Source organism: Protomyctophum parallelum, assembly GCF_964188405.1.
Source record: "Protomyctophum parallelum genome assembly, chromosome: 17".
NCBI classification, from domain to species: domain Eukaryota; kingdom Metazoa; phylum Chordata; class Actinopteri; order Myctophiformes; family Myctophidae; genus Protomyctophum; species Protomyctophum parallelum.
The window spans coordinates 32,005,617-32,017,943 of NC_139719.1; the positions used below are offsets into that span (position 1 = coordinate 32,005,617).

General features: G+C 40.3%; 1 protein-coding gene across 1 annotated transcript; it reads right to left on the minus strand.

Moving 5' to 3' along the window:
• Nucleotides 1-1,531: 1,531 nt before the first annotated feature.
• On the minus strand, nucleotides 1,532-3,247 carry fgf21 (fibroblast growth factor 21; the record flags this gene model as incomplete). The annotated part of the gene is made up of 4 exons (XM_083787569.1): nucleotides 1,532-1,825; nucleotides 2,191-2,294; nucleotides 2,895-2,972; nucleotides 3,103-3,247. 4 exons carry the CDS (start codon nucleotides 3,245-3,247, stop codon nucleotides 1,532-1,534), a joined length of 621 nt encoding a protein of 206 aa, XP_083643695.1.
• Nucleotides 3,248-12,327: the final 9,080 nt, after the last annotated feature.

Sequence of the window (12,327 nt, forward strand, 5' to 3'; positions counted from 1 at the left end):
TTCGTAAATTAATGCCCAACTTTGTCATTCTATGTCTCACACAAATAGCAAAAATAGCTGATCTAAAAGCTCAAAAGCAGTGCGACATGTTTTGAGCTTGTCGATCTGCTATTTTTGAATCGGAATCCTGAAAAGTAACATTTTTATCAAATTTCAAATGCATTTAGTTATGCTTATGTTAACTTTATGGAAGGAGGTGGTAAATAATGACTATTGAATAAACGACAACTTTTCGATCTGGGGTGCATATACTTTCTTTGTCAGGTCAGTATACAGATGCACACATGTTTCATCACATTTATGTTAACTTTATGAACATAAATATTAAATCAATAATATCAAGGCTGAAATCAATAATATATCAGATATTAACCTGCGGCCGCAAAAGTGAGGGCCGCATGTGGCCCCTGAGACGCCAGTTGCACATGTATTCATGCAGGGAAGCGTGGGGGATTCTGATATACTCACTACTACTCATCTGTCCACTAGAGGGCACTCCAGTGTTCAGATTCAGAATATAAATGTACTGGTACATCTTCACCCCCTCCCTCCCTGTCACACAGACATCAGTGACAGAGGTGTTGGTAGCTAGGTACAGTGCAATCTTCTTCAACACGAGGTAAGCTTCTGGTTTTGTCCACAGTTGGACAGAGCAATATGCTCTCAAATTACATTATGTCCTCTTATAGAGACTACTAGACTGTTTCAACATAAATAAATAAAAGAGTAAATAAAGATTCAATAGAAAAATAAACAATAGTTCATATGAACTATTGTTTATTTTTCTATTGAATGAGCCTATATTATTGGCTAATTTACATTCAACATAAAAAAACAGACATTAAATAAGTTATTAAATATAAATAGATAAATTAAAGAAGTCACTAAAATCATTTTAACAGGTAAACACAAAGTTGACTGATTGATGCACGAGATTAACTAGGTTACAACTGGCCATGCTGGCACATAGTAACACCTAAATGAAACACCAAACAATCTGATTACATTCAGCTGTACTCTTCAATGTCCCAGTGAATTGTCAACCAAAACTCCTGCGTTCCCGAGGCTAAACGTGACCTGATATATAATTCATAGTGGGTGATTTACATGAATCAACTCCTAACACAACTGGACAACTCAAATCCAGACTGGAGTAGGTCCATATTTTCAAACAAGACATTGAAGTCTGATGTAATGCATTGGGCCATGCATTAGGCATGTTGTGGAATGTGGAACCTCAGCAGTATTTACTTATATGGGGGGAAAAAAGTTAATTTAAAGAGTTTGTCACGGTCCGGGCTGGCCTAGCAGTCTGGGCACCTAGGCTGGTAATCCAGAGTCCAGACAGTGCGACAGCGTGTCGCGGGTTCGAGTCCCGATCCCAATGACCTTTGCTGCGTGTCTTCCTCCGCCCCATCTCTCTCCCCATTTCCTGTCAACATAATGTAGGCCTATGTATATCTATCAATAAAAGGCAAAAAGGCCCGAAAATATAAAAAAAGGGGAAAAAAAGAGTTGGTCACACATGATGTTATTTATCCACTGAGAACAGAGGACTGGACATGGAGTTCAAACTCATTCCTAGAGGATCGCCCATGTCCATGTTTAAATGTTCTTGATCATTCTGTGGTTGATGTTCAGGCACACTCTCCGTGGTCAGCCTGTTCCTCATGGGTAAGAAACGAGTGAAGGGGAGGTGGTGTCGTTCTGGGGAATGGTTTGATGCGAGGGACACAGGAAGTCCATGGTGTGAAGACACAAAACGGGTGTATCCATCAGCTAGCAGCAGCTCCCTGAAGGTGCAGTCAGCCTCTGCGTAGTGGCTCTGAGGAAACAGAAAAGCATGTATGGATAAAGCAGTGCTTCACAAACATTTATGGATCAGGGTCCACTTGAAAATCTCGAAAATGTTCACGGCCCACCCATTTTACGATCTAGGAATCAATCAATGGAACTAACACAGTAAACTATTTAGCTGAATCACAAATATGAAAATTATTTTTTCAATTATGACATAAAAAACCAAACTTTACTATGGAGAATTGGAGATACATAATAGTTTCCGCAGTGCAATCTTTCAAATACAAAAATTGCAATATCAATTCAACACATATTAATATTATGCATTATATTAATGTTATATTATAATAAAATCTTAGTGTTTAGCTGTATAGTGTGCTTCTTGCTTACCTGTCCCCTCAGATGGCCTTCACTGTCTATACAGAGGTAGAGAGAAGAGGACACTCCCTTGATGACTGTCTGGCCGGCTCCCACCGACCTGAGCTCCAAAACACCTGGAGACACACAGATCTCTGGTCAACGTATACTATAGGGTAGGCCATTGTTTCCCTAAACCTTTTCAGCGAAACCTCCCAAAATGTATCTCCGCCGGGACTCAAATGTACAAAAAGACTTTAACAAGTGAGCTTGTAGATCTGCTATTCTCACTGTTTCCTAAAAGTTTCTCACTTTTATTGAATTTGGTCATTTCTTTTTAAATGTCTGAAATTCTTCTGATGGGGGTATTTAATAGCGACCAATACAAAAGTGGGTCTGCGACCCAAATATGGGAAACATCCTGCACATTGCTCTCATAATGCACTCACATGTCTGCAGAGCTGTTTTTAAGTATTTTGGTCAAGTGAAGTATCAAGTTATTTGAGACAAGTCAGAGTCATGGCTCAAGTTAAACGTGACAAACACGCATGCTTGCACACATGGACACAAAAAAGACTTGGTTGTTATATACATATTGCTGTATTAAAATAAATATTTGAGGCCACATTACGAGTTTGGTTCTTTCTTTCTTTCTTTCTTTCTTTCTTTCTTTCTTTCTTTCTTTCTTTCTTTCTTTCTTTCTTATTTATATACTGTTTTCTTTATATCACACTCACTATGGTGGGTCTGAGAACGGCTCCCGGAGACTCTCCCATCTGGGGATAACTCCAGATATATTCCTCTTCTGTGATTCTCTGCAAAAAAAGAAAACAACAAAAAGACAACATTAAGCATCTTAAAGAAGTAAACACGATTGACAGTATTTTAGCAATATGCTTATTTACATTGTATATTGCCTGCCCTACATTGTACTGTTGTGAGTACCTGTGTAAAGATGCCTCTCTCTTACTTGATCGCTGAGCGACAGAAGAGGGCTGGAGTCAGGGATGTAAAAAGACAGAGACGGTGGAAGGTGGAAGACAAAGAGAAAAGCAGAGCAGAAGGATGATATGTGGGAAAATGCGCACATTTTAGACAAATAAATTAATAAATATTAAATAAATAACTTAAAAATTAATATATGAATGGTCAATTATATACAGCTGTGAGCAAGCTTTTGTGATTGTGATCTCAGGCCAGGATTTGGCCCCTTTTTAAAGGAGCGCGGAAAAGGCTGGAAAGAGCCAGCTGAGAGTAGCAGAGAGATGAGTCAGATGTTTTCCTAGAAAAAGTTTACATGCCTGGGCATGCCATGTATGGGCTTTTTCCTGCTCTAGTTACGGAAATTGTTTTCAACATAGGCTAGGGTCTTTGAGGATGCCTGGCTGTCCTCACTAAGTAGTGAGGACAGTAATGAGTATAATAAAAACAAATGGACAAAGGTTTATCATTGTCTCCACCAGCCGAAGGCATGGGGAGAGTATGTTTTGCACTCCGTCCGTCCGTCCGTGTGTCCGTGTGTCCGTCCGTCCGTCCGTCCGTCCGTCCGTGACCAGCTAATCTCAGCCACCGTTAACCCGGTCGATGCCAAATTTTGCACACACACTCCCTGGATGCCAACCATGAACCTCTGCCCCAAACTTTCCAGAACGGCCTGTTATAGCGCCACCAGGAGGCCGCTTTGTGCAAAACAAGTTTTTGCCCAGTACACCTACAGATTTTGTCCAAACATCACGCAAATTGGTACGCAGCCTCTCTAGAGCCATTCAACCAAACCGGTCTTTCAGATTTCTCAGACTCCATCCTGATTGGTTAAGATTGGCTTCCAAAATTCACAGGAGTGCTCAGTTTCAAACAAAATGCTGCAAATCATGAACACATCGCGTGATTTCCCTGAAATTGTGCACGCACATTCCCACTAGGCCGAGGACGAAATGCCACATCAACAATTTCAACTCAGCCTCAAGGTGGCGCTATAACTGGCCCAAAAGTGTTTTTACCTCTAACTGCACGGATCTGTGGATCCTGGTGGAGACCTGTGCCCAGAAGGGCACTTTTTCTAGTTTCCTAATGTTATTAACTTATTATTGCCTTGCATTCAAAAGATGCACATACTTGACATGACAGTGGCCCAGGAGGTAACATTGGTTCAGGTTGTCTGGGAATTGGAAAGTTCCCACTTCCCATTCCTCCAAGGCTAAGCTATAGGAATCAACACCACATTTCTAGTGTAATTCCATTTCATTTTAGCTATTGTTTTTACGAATTTTATTTTGTTTATTTCAACTTGTATTTCATGTCAGTAGCCTATATGTAGCTAACTCTTCTAAACTGCATGCCGTAACAAATAGTTACGTGTTTTAAAGTGTGTGATACATACACGCCGAGTAAGTTACAGTAATAGACTGAGGATGCATTTCCTCTCCAAAATGTCCACATTTTAAGGGTAATTTCAAAACTGCAACAACATCCGGCAAAAAGCTTTTCATCTCAGTAACCTCGTCTTTGCTGGTGTAAACATTGTAAATTGTAAGTGAGTTATGTTTATAGAATGACACAGAATGTTACAGTAAGCATCAGGGTTGTTTATTTGACCGCAGCTGTGTAGACTCACTAGTAACAACTAACAAGACCTATGTACGTAGGTTGTCGCTTGACAAAAATACATGTGATCACACGGTAGAAGATGCTATAGGCAGTGCTTCTCACAAATTCTCAGCCTAGTCGGCTGTGAGGCCCCTAATTGGCCAACCAAATCAAACGTTCTTCTGCTGTAGGCTATTTAGAGCATTAAAGTTAACTATAGGATTTTGTTGTTTTGATCAAATGGGTTTCACAAGTTTGTTTTTGTTGATAATTTGGGTCAAGAAATGATGTCGATGTCCTGATTATTAGTAGTTTTAGGAAGGTCTAATCCTAGTCTGGACCCTAGTAGTAGCATGCCAAAGTTTGTGCTATTGCCATTGAGAATGCATTGGGCGTTTAAGTTAAATAACTCAGAAACTACAAAACATTTCAAAGTAAAAAGTTCCAGCATGTGTCTCCACAGTAAGCTGAATTATAAAAAGTGTGAATGGAGTTTCTAGGTGAAAGTGATTTTTTGATGTGCCATTATACATTTCTCAAAAATGAAAGCACTATATTTCTAAAACTATGAAACATTTCAAAGATTCCTTTTCAGGCAAACATGTCGACCGTAAGATGAACCTAAATAGGTTTGAATGGGGTTTCTAGGTGTAGGTATGTAGGACTAGTAGCATGCCAAAGTTATACATTTCTCATATTTGGTTTCGGACGGCATACTATAGTATGTCATATTTTCATGATTTTGGGACACTATGTCAGAGCCAGGACTTGAACCTGCAGCCTCCTGATTCCCAGGCAGGCTCTGTACCCAGTGAGCAACTGTGCATGCTGTTCTCAAAAGGCCGAATAGTTAATGATAGAAAAGCCAGAGACTTGTTTCCATTGTGGTTCATAAACATTCAAACGTCTAGAGATAAACAACAGCAAAAGAAACAATAGACAAATCTCCTGTTATTTAATTTTTTGTATTTTATTTTTGTATCAATGTTGTTACTCAAAGGGAACAGCAGACTGCATTGTGGCAGGTACCAAGTAGATCAGTGACTTAGCACACTGGCTGCATGATCTGGAGGTTGTGGATTCAAACCCCACTCAAATCTTTACTTGCCTCAATCTGCCATTGACCCCCATTCTGAATTTCTCAAATTTAAAAGCACTATATTTCTAAAACTATGAAACATTTCAAAGGTTCCTTTTCAGGCAAACATGTCCACCGTAAGATGAACCTAAATAGGTTTGAATGGGGTTTCTAGGTGTAAGTATGTAGGACTAGTATAGCATGCCAAAGTTTGTGCTATTGCCATTGAGAATGCATTGGGCGTTTACGTTAAATAACTCAGAAACTACAAAACATTTCAAAGTAAAAAGTTCCAGCATGTGTCTCCACAGTAAGCTGAATAATAAAAAGTGTGAATGGAGTTTCTAGGTGAAAGTGACTTTTTGACATCCCATAGAGCTGCCATTGAGCCCCATTATAATATACATTATTATACACTGGCCACATGTTTGGGAGATGGTGTTTACTTTCAGAATTTAATTTCAGAAGAATGAAATAAACAAAAAAAAGCAGTGTGAATTGTCTGGAACCAGTGGCTCAGTGTGTTAGAACGCTGCCACATGATCGGGAGATGGTGGGTTCAAACCCCACTCAACTTCAACCAAATGCAATGACTGTGTGCTGTTAAGTGGCCTGGTGGATAAATCAGATAATATCCATATAATACCTAGTAGGGGGAGAGTAGGTGAGGGGGCAGAGTAGGCAAGGGGGCCCCAGGCAGGAGGAGAGTAGGCGAGGTGTCCCCATGGCAGGAGGAGAGTAGGTGAGGGGAGGTCAGGCAGGAGGAGAGTAGGCGAGGGGGGGTCAGGCAGGAGGATAGTAGGTGAGGGTGGGTGACCAGGCAAGAGGAGATTAGGCGAGGGGGCCCCAGGCAGGAGGAGAGTAGGCGAGAGGACCCCAGGCAGGAGGAAGGTGGCTCAGGCTGGAGGAGAGTAGACAAGGGGGCCCCAGGCAGGGGGAGAGTAGGCTTTTTTGAGACATTTATAATGGTGCTCAATGGCAGCTCTATGGGACGTCAAAAAGTCACTTTCACCTAGAAACTCCATTCACACTTTTTATTATTCAGCTTCTGTGGAGACACATGCTGGAACTTTTTACTTTGAAATGTTTTGTAGTTTCTGAGTTATTTAACTTAAACGCCCAATGCATTCTCTATGACAATAGCACAAACTTTGGCATGCTACTAGTCCTACATACTTAAACCTACCAACCCCATTCTAGCCTATTTAGGTTCATCTTACGGTGGACATGTTTGCCTGGAAAGGAATCTTTGAAATGTGTCATAGTTTTAGAAATATAGTGCTTTCAAATTTGAGACTTTTAACATGGGGCTCAATGGCAGATTTTGGCACGTCAAAAGTCACTTTCACCTAGAAACTCCATTCACACTTTTTATTATTCAGCTTACTGTGGAGACACATGCTGGAACGTTTTACTTTGAAATGTTTTGTAGTTTCTGAGTTATTTATTTTAAACGCCCAATGCATTCTCTATGGCAATAGCACAAACTTTGGCATGCTACTAGTCCTACATACTTAAACCTACCAACCCCATTCTAGCCTATTTAGGTTCATCTTACGGTGGACATGTTTGCCTGGAAAGGAATCTTTGAAAGGTGTCATAGTTTTAGAAATATAGTGCTTTCAAATTTGAGACTTTTAACATGGGGCTCAATGGCAGATTTTGGCACGTCAAAAAATCACTTTCACTTAGAAACTACATTCACACTTTTTATTATTAGTGTGGTTGCCCGAATGGGCAACCAGACTCTTGTAACTGTGACACTTTATTATTTCACTGGAGTAGTCTTTATTTTGACGCTTTATACCTCCCACACTGTATGCTGTACGCACTTGAGCCATATGTCAAATTGACCGGAAAAATCGGGAATCGTGTGCTTGTATTTTGTTAAGAGAAATGTTGTATAGTTTAATTGATATGAATTTATTAGTGAATTAAATTTCCCCATTGACATGAATGGGAAAAGGCAAAAATTCACATTCAAGTATTTGTTCCTCGGAGACTGTAATCACTATAGTTACAAAACTTTTAGGGATAATTCCACATTATCCCTAAAATTATTTAACCTTAAAATTTTATCGGTCGGCCTCATGGTGGCGCTATAACAGCCCACTTTACCTTTTGGCTTATAACTCTTGAACCATAGGTCGTAAAATAAAAAATATTTTTTCCCTGGATTCCTTGGGTCATGACGCATCTCCCCATATAGGCCACGCCCATTTCCGCCATGATAGATTTTCCGCCATTTTGAATTTTGTCCAAAACACACTTTTTGCTTTTCCTCCTACAGATTTTGTCCAAATCTCACAGAAATCGGCACACGTGATCTCTGGACCCATCCAATTAAAACTGAACTGCAGAATTTTGAAAGTGCGTATCGTTCGGCCGTAATCGTCTTCCGAAGTTAGTAGGAGGGGCCTATATCACAAAAAATGCCATAAATCACGAACGGAATGTCCAATCCATCCCACATTTCAATCACATGTCAAAGCAATTCCATTTTCATCCATAGGGGGCGCCGCAAATGCGAGAAATGTAACCGTTTGTCGCAAAAACATGAATTTCGGGGGTTAAATCCCCTCCGAATTACTTACGCATGATCTAAGGCGTGACTTGAAATTGTAATTGGCTGGCAATACTAGTGGGAGGGGCATATGTAAGCCACTGCGGCAACCACACTCTGCAATTTTTTTAAATTTGTGATGCCTTTGACAGATGTTTGTAGAAGTCGTTCAGTTATTGTTACATCATTTTGTAATTAACCTCTTAAGTCCTACATAATATATACACTTAGTCGCACAACAATGTTCAATTGTAAAAATGGCTGATCTACAAACTCACAACACAGCATTGTGAGGCTGTTTTTGAACATTTGTAAAGGATAATTTCACATGTTTCAAGTGATTAAAGGATGGATGGCTTTGCTGGCATTTAATGTGAATCACCACCAGCCCAGGTGAAATGTATGCATAGTTCTTGTGAGGCTGGAATCTATTTTACAGTATGGCTCTAGATGCGGAACATAGAAATGTTATGTCAGATTTTCACATTCAGAACCGTGTTAATCAGACCAGTGTGTGTCCATGTGGAAACCTCGTATGAATCTGATCTCAGGTCAGAATGGGTTAATCAGACCAGTGTGTGTCCATGTGGAAACCTCGTATGAATCTGATCTCAGGTCAGAATGGGTTAAATACTACTGAAGTTTCACTTGTAAGTTTGGGTAAGAAACTGTTTTTTTTTTTGCAGAGACTTTTTGTCTAATCACGTGGTCTGGTTCTTTATTTTCTTTACTTTATACGATAAAGCGTCCAGTACAGGAGTTATGTACAATTTGTCAATTTGCAGGTATTTAGAACAAAATTATAGACTCAAAATCTATACATGCTGCAAGTGCTCCGTCTTCCAATAAATAAGGTTTATCAAGTAGAAATACATGTTTGGTTATGGTGACATACATTTTGTGCGTTGTACATTTACATTGGCAGTTATAAATAAAATTGATATAAATTAACATGTTTTGAGTACTGAGTTATTTCACCGAGCTGGTCAGTTCAGGTGAAGAAGTTTAAATGGTTTAATGTTTGAAATTATGTTAATTAATTTATTATTAGCCAAATTTGTTTGATACATATCAAGTAGTGTCTAATGGGGGTCTAATGGGGGCTCAACAAATGTGGATTTGGGAACAACTGCAGACTGCAGTACAGTATTACGTTATTAACAGATCCCTGATTGATCTAAAACGAATCCACAAATCACCAACAACACAGCAATAAGGCATTAAAACGTTTCCTTTGGAAAGTCAGAAAGTGACGTGCAAAATAAAATAAAAAATCTGCCAATTTATACACACTATGTTACACGTATACCGACGGTAGGATACCGTGTCTTTTAGGGGCGTTTCTGTGGTCAAGATAGGGCTTTTTTTTGGTATACTGTAGCCTACCTGTCAGTTCTGCTGCTGGAGTCGGGTCTTCATGTAGGCTATAGCCTATGTGGTCTTCAATGTACTATAGCCTATGTGGCGTGAACACTAAATCCAGGCTAAAATCGCGAGATAGTCAGCAAGTCATTAATTACAGAAGTATTTCACACACCTTTGATTCGCTGTAATAAAGGAACTAAAAGGTGATCATGAAGCAGAGGGAAACACAAAAGTCAGTTGGCAGCGCCACAGCCCAGCGACACCCACGTTGTGGCCAGAAATGTCACTCCGTTTGTAAGCTAAAGGATCCCACATAATGTAGGTTTGTAATAATGTTGTTTTTTGATGAATTGAACAATGTGGACTTTTGATGAATTGAACAATGTGGACCCTCTAAAACAAGTGTAATGCTTAATTGGGTCGTCCACTCACAGTTAACAGTCTTTGTATTGAGTTTGTGCTTGAAATGTACTGTAATTCTACAAACTATTAATACAATATTTAAATCAATCAATCAAACCAGAGCTAGACTACACCATGATATATTATTAGGAGTACAATAACTTTGCATTGTGAATAAAAAGGTATAGCCACAGTGGGGTTGCAGTGTAATGTAATGCTGAAGGTTTAATCACAGGGCTGTCTGCTTTATGTACTATGATTAAACGTGCATTCTGGTATTGTGAATCAATGATTGAGAAAAACATCAGAGGGGTTTGAACCCGTGAAGTTATATAAAGTTTAATTCAAAGTCGGGTGTCTAAACCGCTAGACCACTGAGGACGCTGCCAGGAAGGGGACTCATGTCTGTATTGACTATTTATAAGCCGTGACGTAACCCGCTTCCGGGTCTTACTCAAGGAAGCTCCACGTCCTCGCGGGCGTGGCCTCACGTCATACCCGGAAGGAAGTGCCGCCCCCCCTCAAATCAAGAAAGCTCCACGTCCTCGCGGGCGTGGCCTCACGTCATACCCGGAAGGAAGTGCCGCCCCCCCTCAAATACGGAAGAGACGCGTGGAGGGGGTTTTGCTCAGTGTTGTTTTGCCACGTCACCATGTCGGTCGTCGTCGTGTCCGCAGCAAGCAGGTACGTTCAATGTTATTTAATACTTAACGTTGTTGTTGTTCAAACATCTGTGATCACTTTATATGTTAACTTGTTGTGATGTTTATATATTATGTTCGTGCCACTCTGTAAAACCGTGTTCCAGTAGCCCAATGGTTACTCTCGGCGCCTAGTAGACAACAGGGCCCGGGTTCGAGTCCCCATCGAGGACTGAGAGTTAGCTTCATTCTTACCAAACTAGCACAATTGTTTTAGCTTTTCTCGTCGAGGTCCATTATTCATTCAGTATTTGAGCCTAAAAATGGTGGTCCCGTGGCTCAGATACGGAATGAATAAAGGACCTCGACTTGATGCAAACAAACAGTGTTGTGTTTTTTTAAGAAGAAAATAAACTCGGTCATCGACTGGGAAGTGAACCCGGGCCCGGATGTTCACATACCATCGGCTTAACCATTCGGCTACTGGATCATGGTTTTATAAAGTAGTAGTAGTAACATATATGAACACAACACAGTAGGAACAAAGCATTCTGGGATGCACGCTAGTTCGTTAGCTAGCTAGCGTGCTGCTGTCGTGAACGTGCACAATGATAGTCAACGGACCAGCGCGTTCATGTGTTTGGGGCCAGGCTGCAATACCTTCATTCGGCCACTATGTCCATTTCGCCTCAGGGTTTCCTCTGGGTGCCTTCTCTATTCATAATATACTCTATGCTCACAATGGTGGTCCGTGGCTGAATAAATAATCGACTAGAGGTGAACAGAGTAGTGTTTAGATGGTTCTGTTATGACTGCATGCTGTAGTGTTTAGATGGTTCTGTTATGACTGAATGTTGTAGTATTTAGATGGTTCTGTTATGACTTCCCCTCTGCATGTTGTAGTGTTTAGATGGTTCTGTTATGACTTCTCCTCTGCATGCTGTAGTGTTTAGATGGTTCTGTTATGACGACTGCATGTCGTAGTATTACTATTTAGATGGTTCTGTTATGACTTCCCCTCTGCATGTTGTAGTATTTAGATGGTTCTGTTATGACTTCTCCTCTGCATGCTGTAGTATTTAGATGGTTCTGTTATGACTTCTCCTCTGCATGCTGTAGTATTTAGATGGTTCTGTTATGACTGCATGCTGTAGTGTTTAGATGGTTCTGTTATGACTGAATGTTGTAGTATTTAGATGGTTCTGTTATGACTTCCCCTCTGCATGTTGTAGTGTTTAGATGGTTCTGTTATGACTTCTCCTCTGCATGCTGTAGTGTTTAGATGGTTCTGTTATGACTGCATGTCGTAGTATTTAGATGGTTCTGTTATGACTTCCCCTCTGCATGTTGTAGTGTTTAGATGGTTCTGTTATGACTTCTCCTCTGCATGCTGTAGTATTTAGATGGTTCTGTTATGACTTCTCCTCTGCATGCTGTAGTATTTAGATGGTTCTGTTATGACTTCCCCTCTGCATGCTGTAGTGTTTAGATGGTTCTGTTATGACTTCTCCTCTGCATGCTGTAGTATTTAGATG